This window comes from Eufriesea mexicana, unplaced genomic scaffold, assembly GCF_001483705.2.
Source record: "Eufriesea mexicana isolate 0111107269 unplaced genomic scaffold, ASM148370v2 scaffold630, whole genome shotgun sequence".
Lineage (NCBI taxonomy): Eukaryota > Metazoa > Arthropoda > Insecta > Hymenoptera > Apidae > Eufriesea > Eufriesea mexicana.
The window spans coordinates 515,434-535,721 of NW_016908822.1; the positions used below are offsets into that span (position 1 = coordinate 515,434).

General features: G+C 48.0%; 1 protein-coding gene across 1 annotated transcript in view; it reads left to right on the top strand.

Moving 5' to 3' along the window:
- ss (aryl hydrocarbon receptor spineless) overlaps positions 1–20,288 on the top strand; it is a 185,454-nt gene that overhangs the window by 136,990 nt on the left and 28,176 nt on the right. Inside the window, exon 3 of the mRNA XM_017898446.1 lies at positions 7,960–8,078. Coding sequence (XP_017753935.1) covers positions 7,960–8,078 — 119 coding nt within the window. The remainder of the gene's footprint in view (positions 1–7,959; positions 8,079–20,288) is intronic.

The following is a 20,288-nucleotide window of genomic DNA, read 5'->3' on the forward strand; positions in this document are numbered from 1 at the left end:
GTCTATTTGCTGCCAGAATCTGTCAAAAAATTGGAACGTGGAGACACTGATCTTCTTTCCAAATAAATCCCCAAATTTGGTAATTTCCTTACACCGAATATCGCTCTTAACGTCCTGACATAATCGCAAACGGGTCTATTTGCTGCAAAAATCTGTCAAAAAATTGGAACGCGGAGACACTGATCTCCTTTCCAAATAAATCCCCAAATTTGGTAATTTCCGTATACCGAATATCGCTCTTAAGGTCCTGACATAATCGCAAACAGGTCTATTTGCTGCCAAAGGCTGTCAAAAAATTGGAACGCGGAGACACTGAATATCGCTCTTAAGGTCCTGACATAATCGCAAACGGGTCTATTTGCTGCCAAAATCTGTCAAAAAATTGGAACGCAGAGACACTGATGTTCTTTTCAAATAAATCCCCAAATTGGGTAATTTCCTTACACCTAATATCGCTCTTAAGGTCCTTACATAATCGCAAACAGGTCTATTTGCTGCCAAAAACTGTCAAAAAATTGGAACGCATAGACACTGACGCTCTTTTCAAATAAATCCGCAAATTGGGTAATTTCCTTGCACCGAATATCGCTTTTAAATATCTGGAATGATCTAAAAGAGATCTCGGAAAGTGTCATAAAAATTGAGTCGATGTTCCAAGTGCAGGGAGAAATTGGGGAATTTGAGCGTGTCAGGTAGCCCTGTTAAATTGGCGAGATAATTACTGAGAGATGGATTCGTAAACGAGGAATATTCAAAGGTGGGAACGGTGGTCGGCAGGCAGCAGCCCCTTCGAAAGGGGTGCCGGGGCTGAGACACCGAGTCCCGAAACGAAAATATAAATTTCCACATACGTATGGTTTATTAGAGTTCCTGTCTAAGGATAACAGTCTAGCCGGGCAGAGGGTCCGTTTCGTTGCGTAATGAGAGATTTTATCGCGGTTACAGGGATAGGGCGGGGCAACCGCACTCATGCATTATCACCCCACTTCTGTCTGACGGATTACTTTATACGGTCACTGTACATAGAGAGAGGCGGCAGGGGCCGGTCGCGAGCGGCCGTGTATCGTGGCGTCGAGCACTAAAGAGCGCTTGCGAAACTACTCTCTTCCTCGCTGCTGCTGCTGCTCGTCGCCTCGATAAAAACTGTCGGCGTCTGGCTCTGCCCGACCAGCGATATCAGATCGTGTATACGCGCCGAATACACCCCGCGCGGACGCGCAATTTCTTTCGCTTCGCTCCGCCGGCTCGCGCCCTCCGCCACTCGGGGGTGGACAGAGAGACAGAGAGTACCTAGGCCGAGGAGCTCGCGATATTTTCACCTTCCTTCGATTCTGCGGCGAACCCCGCGGACCCCTTTGCTTTCGGAGATCCTTCGAAAAGCCCTTAATCTGGAAATTATGATAATCGCGAGCGGGGAGAGATGGCCGACTCGGGAAGATTAAATCGCGGATTCCCGAGGTGAATCGACTAATGTCCCGAAATGAAACGGTGACTCGCGGATACGCGGTAGGGTAATGGGACGTGATGGAAGTGGCGAGCGTGGATTCGTACGGTTTCCAGGATTCGAGAGGGGACAAGCGCACAAAGGCGGCCTGGTAATTGGTCGTTGCTTTATAAATCGGCGATCAGCAACGCGAACGCATGTACGATCGCTCGTTATGACCGGCTAATAATCTCTCTTCACGGCTATTATCGTCCGACAGAGGCAGACCGCGAATTAACTTCGTTTCCTCCAATTTGCCCCCCGGCCAGGCCGGAAAGTTCGTTGCTTCTTTCTTTTCTTCGTTTTTCTCTCTTTTTCCTTCCTCTCTCTCTCTTCCTCTTTTTTCCCTTTTTTCTTTTTTCCTTCCACGTTGAAATCGCCTCCCTTTCGGCCACGCCGCGATTTCCGCTCCGGTAACGCGCGCCGGACGCAAAAGAATCGGAATCGCGGCCTAATTATTTCCTCGAACCTCAGGGCCAGCGGTTCGCGTGAATCGTCAAAGACCACCTCGGTGCGTCGGCACATAATCGGCTACCAGAAATCTAAACGGCCTTCCCTGGAATCAATTATCCTCGTCTTATTAATTACCTCGCTCGTCCTTGATTAAACGCTTTGCGTATCGAGAAGATTGCTCAATCTTCGCTGCGATGAACGTATTTTCAGCCAACTTCTTATCTCCGAGCTATAATAATTCCGTACGGACGAGGATATTGCCAGGGGTGTTAAGTATAAGCCTGCAACAAAGATACGTCGGGAGTGCTTCGGCGTGCCTAAAGTGTTCGCCAAATGAACCTTAAGCGTGCCCCAAGTCGAACAAAGAACCCTTCCATTGTCGGAAAGCTCCTTCCAACAGCCCACTCTAGCAGGGATTCGTTTAGGAGTAACACAGTAACCCCTTTCTTTTATATTCTGCGCTTCATCCCTTCCCTTCATCTTTATATCCAATTGCTGGGATCTAAACACCCCATTTTAAATTTTTCACTCACTCGAAAGGGAAAAAGATTTTTTAATATTCGCGGTTACTCCATTTTCTTTCCAATTCTGCTTTCGTTGGATCGTTTACGAGTCATTGACTGCATTGAAAAATTCTAATTTTTATACTTAATTCGATGGCACGTGGAGTCCTAATTGGAAGGACACTATCATCTCGACCATCAGGATCGATACAATTTTCAGGACTGAATGTTCTAATTTCTAGGCAAAAGCTTCGCGATCGACCAAATCCTCGATATTAAATTATCATTCACTCACAGAGTTGTCACTTTGATCACGTGTCTTAATATCTACCGTTATACCATTTCATTTCCTCGTTTATGAGTCATTGATTGCATTGGAAAATTCCAATTTTTCTGCTTAATTCGATGGTATTTGAAATCCCAATTGGAAAAAGGATATTACCCTCTTGACCATCAGGATCGAGTGGCACCATGCCACTTCCAGTGCCAAATTCTCTAAGTTCCAGCCAAAAGCCTCGTGATTGACAATATCCTTGGTATTAAATTATCACTCACTCATAAAGATATCACTTTGATCACCTGTCTTAATATCTGCTGTTGTACCATTTTATTTACAATCCTCCTTTCGTTTTCTCGTCTACCAGTCATAGACTGTATTGAAAAATTCCAATTTTGCTCACGAGTTTTGCACGCCATCTATTATGGATCTTAAATGTCAACACACTGTCCTGTCAAAAATTCCAAGTTTTCTACCTAATTCGGTCGCTACGTGGAATTCCACTTGGCAGGACTGTACCCTCTCGAGCATCAGGGACACGATTCGCAGTGCCGAATATTCAAATTCCCAGGCAAAAGCCTCGTGATCGATCATCCGAGTCTGGAATCGCACGCCAACGAGGGACAGAAGTCGCCATCGCCGTGCAAGATTCCTGCCGCGACGTACGAATATGAAAGATTAGGCACGCGCACTAATACACTCGTCGACGAGACGCGCGATTACGTCGCGGAAACGAATGGCCGTGGCGCGATAAGCGCGAGACGAAGTGGTTTTCGTCAGGTCAGAGCCGCGAAGTCCTTTTCGATCGGTCCCCGGCGGCTTTCTGAAAAACCAACGATCCGTCGCGTTTTTGCCGCGGAACCTCGTAATCCCCTTATCCCGGCCAATTATCGCGTATTCTTCCTCCCCACGCGAACCAATTACCTCCGCGGCCAGCGTTCCGCCGTGTCGTGACCTTTCGCTGCCGCCGTTCCTCCGCCATGCTCTTCGGCCATTATTTATCTCAGCCGCGGATCTATAGGCTCCTCCAACGTTTTAATTGCCCGCCGCAAGTCCGTGATCCGCTTTGCTCGCGGTACCGACCTCGAGCCGTGGCTCTGTCCACGTGGACGTCCAAAGGGGATGTTTCCCTTGGCAGAGTCTGCGCTCTGGGGTTGCAACAGATGCTTATTTATTTGACAGATCAGTTAACGAAACCTATCTTAAGATAAAAGAAAGAAGGAAGGTCGAGATTCGCCAGAAAAATTGAAGCATATCTAACCGAAGATAAATTGGGCAACGGATGACACCATATTGCTGTCATGCAGAGGGTTAATAACGTTTAGGAGTATGATTTTGAGAAAAACCTATTTCATCCTCTTGTGTCGTAGTGAATCCTATGTTTTTATTGTTTATACACGAGGAAAGAGAGTTTAGATATATGTACATACATATTTGACAACCTCTAGCGACTCATTACATGAGTAAGCAAACTGTATTAGTCATCGTTAGTCATAATGAAGGAACGAAGTAAACACGTGTCTTACGGTTCCGTGGCTATTATAAAATGAAGGTATTTAAAGGAAGAAATTCGCTCTGCCAATTGCTGCTCAATGACATCGCGGAGGAAACGATGCAAAGATCTGCCAAGAGACACAGAGTACCTCAAAGTAGCCACGTGTACTGCACTTTAATCGCGTTACAGAGAATAGAAAAGAAAAATGACAGGTTATGACGAAATATAGTTTGGTTATCCGATTAGTGGGCACCCGGACCATTTTCCTGGTCTTATTTAGACATGCCCCGAGTTCAAATAGTACTCCGTCCGGACAAGCAATTCCGGTTCCCCGTCAGGATGACGCTGCGTTTCACGCAGGCCGACTCGTCCCGGCTCGGGCTAAGTGAATGGTTAAGTAAGCGATTATCTCCTTGAGCGTATAATCGATCGATGATTAATGGGATCGGCGTTGTCGGATGCGGTTCCAATTAGGAAGCGTCCCCGGCGATCAACGCGTCGATACGCGTGCCGCCGCTTGATTGTTTCAGTCCACGTGCTCCAAGGCGATGGGCGTGGCACGGGCGATTTTTAATTTCGTCCCTAAAACCGAACCTCTTTGTCATTCGCCTCGTCGTCGACGATAACCACTCCACCCTGCGTTTAATCACCAGCGAGGAACTGCCACGTTCGAAGGTCCGCAAACACCTAGAGGTCCACCTAACCTATATACCCACGAATATTCCGTGGAAAAACACGAAAAATCTGACAACGGACGCGAGTAATCGACGCGTCCACGCCTAACGCCTGTCAAAACACCTGGACTAACTCGATTGTCCCTGTCACGGAGACCGCGCGAGCTCGGAACCCAGCCTAAATCGCTAGAGCAAACAGGCACGACGAGTAAACTTTCGCTCCCCCGGTATAAGATCGTGTTTCACGCGTTTCGAAGCGTGCACACGCGGAGATTCACGCGCCCATGGAGGGCCGTACGCCATCGCTCCGGTTCGCGCATTCCGATTGGCCTATGCCCGCTTTTCATTCCGTCGCTTCCGGTCCGTCCGTCGGCCTCCTCGCGAGCCGACCTTGCGGGAGGAAGCGCAATTATCAGCGCCGATCTCACGGGCTCGTCGCTCTGCCCCATCTCTCGTTGTACGATCCGTATCTGCGCGCGGTTTTCTTTATTTCGCGTTTCTTTTGCCGCGTTGTTTCGCGCAGTTTCCGTCACGCTCGCGACACCTTTCTTCCGGTGACACGCACACGGTGATCCGGGACGATATCGTACGCTTTTTAGACCCCGTCCTCTGTCTGGTTTCTCGGGAACGCGTTACAGAGCGATTCTAAAATAGGATACTTAGGTGTCTTGACCGGAACTTGCAAAGAATTGTCATTGAAACGAGGATCGCGAGGATTTTCGCGCCAAGATCGTGCAGCAAGGGCTATCGCGAGTGGCATTTGACGTCTGCGTCGATTGGTTCCCCCGCAAATCGGTGGATCGTTGGTAAACACTCGATGCAGGGTTGTTTGACAGAGGGCTGCTGACGGAAGCGAGGAGAGTCGTCGATCGGGGAAGCATTAGCCACGGTCATTAGCCGCGGACGGGGGCATCTCGTGGAGAGGAAGAGCATTGAAAATCAAATTGTCTTGAGGGTAAATAAAGCGCGTGCAGCCTCGTATCCTGCGGTACGCCGTTATCCCGACGGCCATCCTAATGGGGTCCTGTCCCAGAGGGTCGCGTGGCAGAACGCGGCCGCTTCACGACATTGCGTGCCACTATTTACGAGTGAACAACCTCTTGCTCATCCTTCCTGCACGCGTCGCTCCTTCTCTCGGACGCTCCTCTCGCGGAATCGGCCGATGATCTTCCTTCCTGTTCCTCGGCGTGGCAACCTGTTACTGCCGCGTGTCCCTTCGCTTCGATCGCTGCCAAGTTACAAATAGGAAATCGAACCCGCGTTCCGTGCAACTCCACTCGAATGGTCGGTGGACGAGAGAATGAAGAGAGCGCAGTGAACGTTCGATGGATCGAAGGGATCCAATTTCTCACGGATTTCCTAATTTCACCGAGTTGACAATACCATGTTTAGCATTCAGGGCCAAGACTTTTGAAGAAGAGGAAGAAAAAGAAGGAAAAATCGGCTATCGCGAAAGAGCTTGTAATTCTTTGCGAAGAGTGCTAAGCGGAACGGTAGCACTTGTCAATATTTTACTCAGTTTTTGTGACAGGTGACTATAGTCACCGATGACATTTCGTGACCGATGACTGTAGTCTATTGTACACAATGTATAGCATTGCCTTTCGACGCTAAAGAATCCCTATTCTAGTCATCGTCGACTATAAGCTAATCGCTGTCAATCAGGCAATCCAGACGTTTCTTTGATCGACACACTGATGGTAAATCGATAGTCTATGAAGGAAAATTCCATCATGGTCAGGATCAAGTTTGGAGCACGTGTTGCCGATAGAGAGACGGTCGTTAAGGACCGGTAGGAGGATAGTACAGCTCAGTGCGATTGCGTACGATGAAAACTGGCCCGAAGGGTCGCGTGGCGCACGCGTGCTTGACCGAGGAGCATTGCGTGCGCCTTTTTATGAGCGGCCATCGGCTAAGTCGCGCATCTTTCATGCACGCATCGATGCCCTTCGACGCTAAATGCTCCACGGAGGAGGTTGTTCGCTTTCGAAACGCATCGGCGGACTGGTATCATCCGACTCTCGGCCGGCGGAGCTCGCTGGTGGTCTTGTTCTTATTCGTACACGGTCTGCCACGCGGTGATACCGTGGTGCTTTCACTTTACCTCGGCCTGGAACTCCTGAAATATCGTATTTTACCCGGCCGCGATCGGTTTCTTCGTGTAAATGATACGAAAATCGTGTGTCGACCTCGGGGCCCACGTTGCCTGCGCGCGCGCTTCGTGCGACAGGTTTCACTTCCACTCCGAGCCTCCCAGCCAATCGTTTCGCCTCTAATTGCTCCTTCTAACATCGTTATTTCGGATTCCCGTTCAATTAGGCGCATTAGAAGCGTATTAGCGTCCACTCGAGCCGCGGTTTCGCCAGATTCACCTGTAATTCGAGTTTGATAGCCACCTTCCACTCGGATTCCTCGGCAATCTAATTCTTGCATCGTGGCCTATGACTAATCTCGCCAGACGTCCGATTCATCCTCTACACTGGTCGTTAAACCTATCTTTACGGTACACGCTATTTTACGCGTCGCTCTCTTACTCCTCCGCTCGTCCCCCTGTGCCTCGAACGCGTGTCGATCTTCCGCGTGTAGAGGCATCCTTATCTTTTCCGATCGAATCCTTCCGCTCGAGAGAAACGGACGATTTTCGCCGCTGAAACGTCGTTATCGGGGCCCGATGCCGTGTAATCCCCCGTCATCGATTCGGTTCCTTCCGCGCGAGAGAGAAGCCTCGAGAAGGAGAGGGAGGGAACCCAAACTGCGTGGCGAAAGTATCAAACGACGGAAGGAGATTAATGGAGAACGGTCGCAGAGAAGATCCGGCAATACGTGACAGGATGTGAGCGACACTTCCTTTTAAGCCCTATAATAAGCCGTCGATCTGTTGCCCGCTACACCTGCCGTACCCCTCTGCTTAACATGCACGCCATAATTGCGAAACGTACGAGAACCAGATCGTACGTCGTTTAAATATCGCGTCGCCGAATCCACGATTCGTTTGCGGAATTTCCACCGGAATTTCTATTTCCTCCCCGATTTTCACTCGCATCTAAGCAATCGTTCTAACCTTCCTGTTGCAGTGGTGATGCACAAAGACAAGGAGGAAAACTCTCACCACGATTCGCACTACCGCGCGAGGGAGCTGGCGGCGTTCGCCGCGTACGACCATCATCATCTCGACGGCGAAATGTTCCTGCAGGTGAGTCATAAACCATCGTGCCCCGAGTTGCTGCTAAACAACCAGGCAATTAATATTTCCTAATACCTGAAAGTGAAACGTAATCCCTAACGAGGTTATGTTATCTTTACCCCTTCACGCTCCTAGCTCTTTCTTCCTTTCCCTCTTCCTTTACTACCATCTCCGCTTTTCCTTAACCAAATTTTCCGATTAAAACGCTACTGTACTATTTAAGTTGACGAAATCCGGGCCCAAACTGTGGGCATCAACGCGCGGTGAACAGACCAAATGCTTGAAAACAGTTGCAATACGATGATATTTACGTTTAGCCCGATTTGCTGTCAACGTGCCTGGCCCGTGATATTCATGTTCGACCCAATATCTTCATCACGAGTCAGATTCGTTAAAGTACGGCAAGGGATTAAGATGAGCGACCATTACGACAGATGTACTCGTCGCCTTCGTTCGCTTTCTTTGTCACATGATGTTCTATGACCGGGATAAATAGGAAAGGATCAGTTCTACCAATAAGGGAAACGTTTTACTCTGCTTCTGCCACGATGTTAGAATGGTTGGGCTGGTGGGCATTCGGTCCTACAAGTTTCTCACATGACTTCTTTTCAGCAGAGTACTCGTCTAGTGCGAAGGGTTAACACATTAAGTTTCTCACGGGGCCCAAATCCGACTGTCGGAGTATCAGAATGTTATCGGACTGATGATTTGGATGGGCCTAGTACAACGCGTCAACGACCCCATTTCCCCCCATTGGTCAACGGACCCCACTTACAATTTTCCATTTCCGCGCAGCAGGATGTCCTCTATGACAGGGCAGCCATTTTGGGTCTACCGGTGACGACCCTTGGCTCCTCTTAATAGCCCTAACCTAGCCATTCTTTTGGTCCCGAAGTGCCCTCCCTGTCTCGCGGATTCGTCCCCCGGTCGGAACCCAGGAGCGGAAAAACAACCCCTAAAATTGCGGCCTCGCGGTCATCCGATCCTCGGAATCTGCAGTTCGGTTACTCTTGGAGAGAGGAGCTGCCGAGAAGACGGGTGGATGGCCGGGCTGGGGGGAACGGGGCGAAATTAAATCATCGCGAGTGAGAGGAAAAGACAGGAAGAGGCGAAGGAGAGCGAGCGGGGAGAGATATCCGGCTGATGAACCGGCTATGAAACCGAGGCGTACGAGGTGTCTATTCCTCCAAAGTATGGAAGGGTATATACACGGATTAATGGCGGTGTATCATGCGAAAGGCATCCTTATCTTTTCCGATCGAATCCTTCCGCTCGAGAGAAACGGACGATTTTCGCCGCTGAAACGTCGTTATCGGGGCCCGATGCCGTGTAATCCCCCGTCATCGATTCGGTTCCTTCCGCGCGAGAGAGAAGCCTCGAGAAGGAGAGGGAGGGAACCCAAACTGCGTGGCGAAAGTATCAAACGACGGAAGGAGATTAATGGAGAACGGTCGCAGAGAAGATCCGGCAATACGTGACAGGATGTGAGCGACACTTCCTTTTAAGCCCTATAATAAGCCGTCGATCTGTTGCCCGCTACACCTGCCGTACCCCTCTGCTTAACATGCACGCCATAATTGCGAAACGTACGAGAACCAGATCGTACGTCGTTTAAATATCGCGTCGCCGAATCCACGATTCGTTTGCGGAATTTCCACCGGAATTTCTATTTCCTCCCCGATTTTCACTCGCATCTAAGCAATCGTTCTAACCTTCCTGTTGCAGTGGTGATGCACAAAGACAAGGAGGAAAACTCTCACCACGATTCGCACTACCGCGCGAGGGAGCTGGCGGCGTTCGCCGCGTACGACCATCATCATCTCGACGGCGAAATGTTCCTGCAGGTGAGTCATAAACCATCGTGCCCCGAGTTGCTGCTAAACAACCAGGCAATTAATATTTCCTAATACCTGAAAGTGAAACGTAATCCCTAACGAGGTTATGTTATCTTTACCCCTTCACGCTCCTAGCTCTTTCTTCCTTTCCCTCTTCCTTTACTACCATCTCCGCTTTTCCTTAACCAAATTTTCCGATTAAAACGCTACTGTACTATTTAAGTTGACGAAATCCGGGCCCAAACTGTGGGCATCAACGCGCGGTGAACAGACCAAATGCTTGAAAACAGTTGCAATACGATGATATTTACGTTTAGCCCGATTTGCTGTCAACGTGCCTGGCCCGTGATATTCATGTTCGACCCAATATCTTCATCACGAGTCAGATTCGTTAAAGTACGGCAAGGGATTAAGATGAGCGACCATTACGACAGATGTACTCGTCGCCTTCGTTCGCTTTCTTTGTCACATGATGTTCTATGACCGGGATAAATAGGAAAGGATCAGTTCTACCAATAAGGGAAACGTTTTACTCTGCTTCTGCCACGATGTTAGAATGGTTGGGCTGGTGGGCATTCGGTCCTACAAGTTTCTCACATGACTTCTTTTCAGCAGAGTACTCGTCTAGTGCGAAGGGTTAACACATTAAGTTTCTCACGGGGCCCAAATCCGACTGTCGGAGTATCAGAATGTTATCGGACTGATGATTTGGATGGGCCTAGTACAACGCGTCAACGACCCCATTTCCCCCCATTGGTCAACGGACCCCACTTACAATTTTCCATTTCCGCGCAGCAGGATGTCCTCTATGACAGGGCAGCCATTTTGGGTCTACCGGTGACGACCCTTGGCTCCTCTTAATAGCCCTAACCTAGCCATTCTTTTGGTCCCGAAGTGCCCTCCCTGTCTCGCGGATTCGTCCCCCGGTCGGAACCCAGGAGCGGAAAAACAACCCCTAAAATTGCGGCCTCGCGGTCATCCGATCCTCGGAATCTGCAGTTCGGTTACTCTTGGAGAGAGGAGCTGCCGAGAAGACGGGTGGATGGCCGGGCTGGGGGGAACGGGGCGAAATTAAATCATCGCGAGTGAGAGGAAAAGACAGGAAGAGGCGAAGGAGAGCGAGCGGGGAGAGATATCCGGCTGATGAACCGGCTATGAAACCGAGGCGTACGAGGTGTCTATTCCTCCAAAGTATGGAAGGGTATATACACGGATTAATGGCGGTGTATCATGCGAGGCTATTACGTTCCCTTTCCTGCGTTTTAGCTGCACACACGGGAGGAACAGAGCGAGGGTGAGGCCCCATAGTGGGGGATACGATACCGGGTATCGTGCTGGTGGGGAAGAGAAGATGCACGGTGGGGGTAGAAGCGATATGTGCCCGCACGTACGAAGCGGTACCCGCGATTCCATGCGATCGAACGATTCCTGCCAGCATCTATAACGGCCGGTTATTAATTGCTCGCTGGTTAATTGCGTTACGTAGCTCGTGCCGCGAGCTGATCCCTGGACGGGACATTCTGACAGCTTGGGACGCCAACTGCGCCATTTCTCGCCGCATCGAGACCTGTTCCCTCTTGCAGACCTAGCCATGGGGTGTTTCCGACGCTTCTCTCCTGCTTCGAATCTTTTCGTCGGAGAAAATTACATTTTTCTCCTGTTCGTCGTTATTTCTAATTCGAGATCTAGCAGGGTCTAGGACCCATCGATTAAGAAGATCGTAATCTTCTTAATCCCACCATCCTTTAATCGCCAAGCTCCCGGGAAAGGAATAGAGGGGAGAAGAAAGGAGGTACCGGCGTAATAACAGCGATCAGTTTGGCAAAATGGCGGCAGGGATGGGAAAGCACCGGATAAAAGTTTCATCCGCGAACACTTTGGATAATTCCACGAGCGGCAGGGGTAGCAGGAATTAACCGTTCAGCCGGGCCTCGTATTTTCTGCGATTCGTGGAGTTCCTTGAACCTGTCCTTCCGAGGACTTCCCTCGGCCTCCTACGCCTTTCGTCCCTTTTCTCCCCGCGCCGCTGCCTGCTCCCTCTGTGCCCACGTTATACACCGTTTTGCCGATCCTCGTAAAGTTCACGAAGCCCGACAGTAAATCCGGTTTATGACAAGCCGACCGCCACCACCGGACACTCTCGAAATTACGGCTGAGCGATCGAATTTTTATACTCCCCCTTACCACCAATTATAGCGTTTTCAGCGTGGCCGCATGCGAGTGGATCGGAAGGACATCGCCGGGCTGCTTCGGCTCTCGTACTCGGCTTCGTCCTTTGAATCTATGACGAGCAACAAGCCCGTTCGTCTTCCCCGTTTGCTCGTCTATCGTGTCACCTCCCCGAGCGCAACAGCCGGGGTAGAAAACGCGGGAAACGTCCTCTCCTCTCCTCTCCGGCTCGATTAATCGGGAATTATTGCCCGGGACGATCGAAAGCGGGCGGCTGCGCTGCCGGACGATAAAAACCATATCGTTGCATAATTTACGCGGACGAAACCGAGTCCCTTGGAATATTTAAGGCAATTTCGCAGATAGCGATCGCCGCGGCTCGCGCAGATAGCGTGCAAGCGGATACTTTCCCGCTGGATACTTACGATTTTCTCGACCGCGCGCGCGGATGCATTACTCGTGCGAAGGTTTCCTAGCTAGAGACGGTTAGCGCGCCTTTTCCGACACTTCCCGCGCGTTTCAGCCGGCCAGGTGAACCCGTAAATCCGTGGAACGGCCGAGGGGATGCCCCTGTGTCTCCGCCGCGTGAATTTTTCGCGAATTAAACGAGTCGAGCATGTAACGAGACCCGATATCTTTACGACCGATCTCGATGAACAATTACTTATTAATAGTGGCGCTCAATGGGTCACGCGACGGTTTAATCACCGTAATGCTCTTTTACCGCATTTTTTCGCTCGATTTATGCCGCCGAAATTGGAAGTCTCGAGCTTCGAAGAAGATGGAAATTTCGAAGTTCCAACTTTCTCCGCTTGAAAGCTTCGCAAACGTGTAATTTAGGGGGAAGTACCTCGAATTCCTTCGTCGCGAAAGCTCTGAAGCGTGCCGCGGCGAGGTTACGCGGCGCAGAGGGCGCCACGGTCGTTCTCCGGCGGACGCCATGTTGTCCGATCACCGATCCTCCGCGTTCGGAACACCGCGTTTGTCCTCGTTCGTGGACGATAACGGAAGACAACCGGATTCCACGTTCGCGTTGCCTCGAACGAGCGGACCTCGTGGCATTTGGCCGTATTAATCAGAGGCGCTGGGCGCAGGTTGAAGTCGCCGGGATAACCTAATAAAACACGCGTACGTGTTCACGGTTAGCCCGCGATGGGGATTTTTCAATCGGCCAGAGGAACATACTTTGCCAATCCATTTCTGCCATCTCTTGCAAATTATCACCCCGAGCAAAGCGCACGATACGCGCCCCCCGTGGAGAGAGCGCGCCTCTCTCAGCTTTCCTTTAGCAGAACTCGAACATACTTTTCTTGACACCGCGAACGCCGGTGAACGATGCGCCCTTCTTTTTCTTCCTTCCTCCGCTTCTTTTACCCTCATCCTCCTACGTTGCATCGCTATCGGCGCGGCTGATTAATGCGATCGATGAGTCTGCGTTTGGAAGAAGTTGAATACCGGTTCCCTTTGTTGCATAGTCCACGAGAATTCGTGGTAACGAGCCTTCGGGGTTCCGATCCTTTCATCAAACGCACAGGAATTATTTTTCCCGTACAAATTTGTGGCTTTTCTGTAGAGATAGTTGGGAGTGCAGATTTAACTAGCGAGTGGCAGAATATGGAGCGTCAAGTAGATTTCTCATGGTTGTTTCAATGTATGCTTGAGAGAATTAATGATAGAAACACACCCCACTTGACGAGGTTTAGAAAATACTAATTTCTGACGGTAATGGGATTATTGTACAATGATCAAGAGAAGTATAGCAAAATGCTTAAGAGACATTGCACACCCCAAGCTAGGAGAGCCTTAGAAAGGAGTTTAGAAATTGTCAGACTTTCACATAACGCTTTATGTAATACTCTATCGTGGATTCGTATACCTGACAGGCTGAAGCCTCTCAACTAAATCTGCATTACATATCACGATCCACTTTGGTTCAAAAATAAACTATTTTTAAGTATACGTCGCAAGTGTGTCTACCGAAGCAGCAAAATCCTAGAATAGTTACACGATCTCTCTTCGTTAAACATTAATTGGTGCAAGAAAGTATGGTCAGAGAGCATCTAAAGGGTTGAACGTCAGAAATTTTCGCCAATTCTTCCAATCGTTATTTCACTGTTCAGATCTCAACTGTGGACTCTAAATTTTCACACTGGCGTAAGAATTAAGCTTCTACTCGGGTCAACGAATCTTAAAGTATCATTATTGTCGGAATAGACGTAAGAAATTTATGACATGGACAATTTATCTAGATCAAAAGGATCTAGATATAGTGGGAGAGTTTTTCCCTTTGTGGAAGAAAACCCAAAAATCTTGGGTCCGTTGTCGAGAAGAGACGCACCCTGTCAAATATGTTCCCATAAGTGTTTATAGAATAAAGCCACTCTAATTTTTACCCGGCTTCCTATCTATCTATGCAACAGTTACCAGTTCTATAATATCAGTTCCCTGACCATAAATTTATTTCCAATTCTCTCTATCGGATCCCAAGGGTTGAACTTCAAAAAATTCTCACAAATTTTTTAAACTGTTATCCAGAGATGAACCTAACTATCCCGGTGTCATTGGTATCTCTAATATCATCGACGGAATCACAACTCCGAGCTCGAAATGTCCACAATGGCGTAGATACGAAGTTTGGTCGAATTTCGAACAGTGGTGGGAATTTTTCGGTCGCAAAATTTATTTGGAACGAGGGTTGAATTCGGTGCCTCGGTGCGATGCGCGACGCAACAGTGGCAGGAATTAGCATACACGCCGATATCCGAACTATGCCGAGACAGTGAAGGGTTAAACGGATAAAGTTTCGCGCGGTACGAAGCGCGTTCTCGTAAACTTTACATCCGGCATCCTATTTCACACCAAAACCAGGTGCTTTCCGATTCTCCACGCCACGCTCGGCCTATCATCAGTCCCATCGCTCTCGCCAACCCTCCTCCGTGGAAACTTTTCCCGAAAAGAATCGATCGTTTCGGCCCGATCGGCGATCGTTCGCACGGCGAGGCGCTCGTTAAGAATTCATCGTGGTGAATCGGCAACCTGTACATTAGCCGTGAAACGCGTTCGAAATTCACGGAGGTCCGGGAGCGGTTTGTTGCGCGGCGGTGGAATCGGGCAGGCGATTTTTAGCCCAGGCTTCGGTACAAATCACGCCTCTCGGTGACGTATCGCCGCGAAAGCAGCCATTTTGCTCTCATATTTTTTATTTAATAGCCAGCAGGCTATCGTGTATCGCATTAATACGCCAGCCACACCGCAGTAGCGGTAAAAGAGGGTCGTGGTCAGGAACAACCCCCGCCACCGGTAACCCGTAATCATAACCGAGCTATTTTTCTTCCTGCTGCCTCTCTCTGCCCGTAGACTATACCGTGGACGCCACTTGGTCCCAGCCGACTTCCAATTGCCGCCTACATCTCCTGGATCCTGCCAATCCTCTGCCAACCTTTTCCTACCGTTTTCCCCGCGATTTTTTCGCTCTTACCCTTACTGCCGTCTTTCTCGAAACCTAACCTAATCTAATCTAACCTAACCCAACCGTTTTTTCCCGCGATTTTTCCGCTTTTACCCTAGTCGCTGTCATTCGCGAATCGAATCGACGCTGCCGGACCTCTGGGCCTCGTGGGTGGGGTGAGTAAACGAAGTTATCGGTTAGGTCGAGGTCCAACGAAGCTGGATTTCATAGTTTTGTTCGGCTTAGACCGGAATAACTCGGCTCTGTCGTTAACGAGTTACGTAAGAAATCTACGTTGCCGCTTTATGTAAGAGCTCGGGGTCTCCGAGTAAATAAAACGGTCGCGTCGGTGTGCGCTGGCGCCACGAATTCGTCTCGCGTGGTAATCGCGTAACGTCGTTAGGCGAATAAAAGGGAGTATTATGCTGCGAGTTGTTTGGCGAAACGCCGAGATCGACGGATGTCGAAGGGCGGTCGGTTTTGAAGAATCGAGGAGAGCGAGGGCAACGACAGGGAAACAGGCAGGACGAAGTTGAGCAACCAGCCAGGAGGCAGAAGGGGCAGACATGCGAGCATCAGCAACAAGTAAGAGCTTGGATCTGCTGTTCGAGTCGACGGTGAAACGCTCGCGTGGAGCAGACGCCGATGCCGCTCTTTCGATCACGATTTCCCTTTTCAACGACCACCGGAACACTCCCTCTTCGTTATTCATCGCAGCTGCTCTCTGTTCTCCGCACTTCAAAATTTCGCTGATATTTTTCTTCCTTTTTCTGCCCTTCCCTTCGAAGGTATTTCACGTTTCGCTGTTGGGTAAGACGGTACACTCTTCGTCGAAAGTTCAGGGAAATCGTGGAAAATCGAAAGAACGATCTAAAATAATTTGCGATATTTTTTGATAGACACCTCTACTGAGTGCTGATTGGCGAAAAATTGAAAATTCTTTTCGAATTTTTCTACTAATAGTGTTTTATATTACAGTGTCAAACGAGATGTCTTATTTAACGGGATGCAAATTTCGTGTAATTGGAATATTGAGAATTTTGGAATTTTGAGAATTCTGAATCAAATATTTTAATGCAAAATTCACAGGGATGTTGCCAATTAAAAATTTAATTTTTCCTATGTCTCTCTATGTGTTTAATATTGTCCACTACCAATGAGATGTCAAAGTTTCACTGATGTGACACGAGACGTCAGAGATCTCTTTCGTGGAGGAATTACAAATTTTCATAATTTCTAGATGCAAATTCGAGTTATCGAGTAATTTCCATGAGAATCTCAGAGGGTTGCAAGCTGTTAAAAATTTTGTTTCTTTGATCAGCGTCGAACAAAGTGCTACGCGTTTTACTAAATGTCGGATAAAACCTGCCGAATAAAACCTGGACTCTATCAATGTCGACCAATCTCCGATGAAGATCTCGAAACGGTGTCACAAGCCGCTGGAAATTGTACGAAATCGCGAGCGTTTCGTTCTCCGGTACGAGCAGCGATATCGCGATTAATCAAACAAGATAGCCCGGTAATCTGCACTTGCGATCGGAAACCGTCGCGCAAAAGGAGCCGAGAGATTCGACAGGAGCAGGTGTCGAAGCTCGGAGAAGAAAAAGGCGCGGAAGTGGCAGCCTGTCGACGATTAAACGGACTTTTATTCTCCTATCGGCCGCGTTCCTGTCATGAAACCGGCGGATGCTGCCTCGATAATGGCCCCGCATTGCGCATCGCGAATGGCGCTGCATATCGTTATCGGTAAAGATGTTGCAAATGTAATTTACCAGGTGGAAATATTCCGAGTAACCGGATCAATTTCGTTTCAAATCACGTAATTTTCCCCGAGCGCCCTTTCGCAGCACTCGCTGCTTCCAAGATGGATACTGGATACAATTTTGTTCCTACACATTTATTCTACTCTAAATGTTATAGTAGAAGGAACTACAATTCCGCGAGCCTCGTGTATATGCATATACGCGATGCCAGCAGACTGGCTAAAAGTAACGTCGGTGTTCTCGTAATTAGTATAAAATAGTAATCATTTTATTTGGAATAAGAGAAAATCCCGATCTTCGATCTGTAACGAAAAATTGTATCACTTAGAAACGATAAAGTTTGGAATTTCGACCTATAAATTTTTACCGTCCTAGGGGTAGTTGCGTAATTACTGGGAAAAGGTTAACTGAAATCTTACTATCCCCAAATTAAATCTTTGGAATTAAAATTAATCGGTGGAACAAAATTTGATGGGAACCAGAGCTTTCGACAGATTTCAGTGAATCTGTCGAACCATCGATTAATTTTAATTCCAAAGATTTAATTTAGGGGTGAATTTTGTATACAGGGTGGTTCGTTAATTTCTGCTGTGAAATTTTCTGAATTTAGATCTTTGAATTAAAATTAAATCTTTGGAATTAAAATTAATCGGTGGAACAAAATTTGATGGGAACCAAAGCTTTTGACAGATTTCAGTTAATCTGTCGAACCATCGATTAATTTTAATTCCAAAGATTTAATTTAGGGGTGAATTTTGTATACAGGGTGGTTCGTTAATTTCTGCTGTGAAATTTTCTGAATTTAGATCTTTGAATTAAAATTAATCGGTGGAACAAAATTTGATGGAAACCAAAGCTTTCGACAGATTTCAGTTAATCTGTCGAACCACCGATTAATTTTAATTTCAAAGAAAATTTCGCTGCAGAAATTAATGAACCACCCTGTATACAAAATTCACAAACCGATATCCAGCGTTAGAGACTTTTAATTTCGTAATGGACGTTCATAAATCACCCCATTCACGGAATTCGGAAACGATTCGTGTAAATTATTATCGAAATTATTAGTCGAGATTTTCTCACCACCCGGTATAGAGAGCTCGCAAATGGTCGACTTAAATATATAAGGATTAGCCGGTTCCTATATAGCCTCGTAATGATTCGCAAGCGTCGGTTAATAAGTAATCGGCTGAAACAGCTCGCAACCCTTCCTCCGAGGCACCCCAATTTCGAAAATCGAGCTCCACGATAACCCGACGTCAAACAAAGCCGACACGAAATTGACATCGGAGTCACCCCGTGCACCTGTCGCGATCTCCCTTAGAAAGCAGAACCATCAACCGTTCGTTCCTCGTATAATCGAGTAAATAATTCTCGAGGCGAGTGATTATCGAAACGACAAACGGATTGTTTTGAAGAAACATCGAACCCCTTCCGCAGGGGTAGCGGCGTCGCAACAGCAATTTCTGGCCCGTGATTGCGTTCCTTCATAGCGCAACGGCGGTTAAGACTGATAACCGGAAGCCGGGCGCAAGGGAAAACGGGGCGATCGGCAAAGTGTAGTGAGTCAGTGAGACACGGGCTGAGTCAAAGGTAAGTGTAGGTTAGGTGGGTGCATGGGATGGGATGATATGAGGTTAGGTTGGTGGTCGACGGGGCTCGCCTTGGTCTGGCACCGCTAGTCCTTCCCGTATTGATCGCGTGCTCCTTTCCTCCCTTAGATACCACCCCCTTTTGCGCCTTACGTATCGCCAGCATTCGCTCTTACCCTCGCGTCCACGCCGACCAGACACTCGCCATGGATCTCCTCATCGACCAGATTCCCTGGCTCTACTTTCTGCCAATCCAACTCCAATTTTTGCCCCCTCCCTTTCACCCCCTTCCTCCAATTTATTCGCTTATTTGTTTTCTTGGAATCAGCGACGCGATACACACTATTCTGGACATCTAGGAACACTCGCGTGGGTTCTCGCTTAGGTTAGAGTTAGAGTTCAATGATGATTTAAATTCCTTAACAATTCTAGAATGACAAAACACATATCCATTGTCGCTCGAGATATTAACAATTGACAACACAGTACTGTAGCCGTTGGAGTAATTTGTTCACTGATGATTTAAGTTCCACAACAACTCTAAAACAAGAAATGTATAGGTCAGTTATGGCTACAGATATTTACAATTGACAGTACGGCACTTGGCACATCCACCAACAGCGCACTGTAGTTGGATTATTGTGTTCAATGATGATTAATATTCTATAGCAATTCTAGAACGACAAAGGACAGATCCATTATCGCTCGAGATATCAATTATTGACTTGGTTTTGAATTGATTTTACAGGAATCCAGTCTCAAAATCGAGACCGAACAGCTAAACACTGTCAAGTCACTGTCAAACCGTCTAATTATAAACTGTTTCTTCTTCTAAAGAATCTAAAATGTTTTTACTGATATATCTATTTATTTGTTGCTCTATTCAACTCAACATCCTCTAGAAGAATATTCCAAATATCGAATCAAGCAACTGGGGTTCGTTTCTATAATGACACCAATAATGGTCATCGGTATACAATTGTTCAACCCCTCGCGTTATAATGACAAATCTAATTCATCCTGAACCACAGAAACATACTTAACGATCCTGAACGCGAATAAAATTCCTCTAAATTCTGCACCCTTGTATAATTTTATTGCAAGTGCAATAAATACGTAAGGGGTGAAATTAGTTCAACGAGACGAGTCAGCATCTGTCTCTATTATTAAAAATTCGAAGGAAAACGGGATAGGTCACGCGACAGAGTGAAAATTTCGTGACAGCTTGGAAACTGGAAACTCGCGCGACGATGGAGGCGTTAACCGAGGGACGAAAATCGGCGAGACGCGGAACGATACCGAAGAGCGTCCTCGCTGCGGATAGATGCAGATGCGATTAATCATTCGCGGGCATAAAACGTCGTCGAGCGACTTTCGCCGGCGGACGTTTCCCGGAAGCTCGCCGTCTAGCC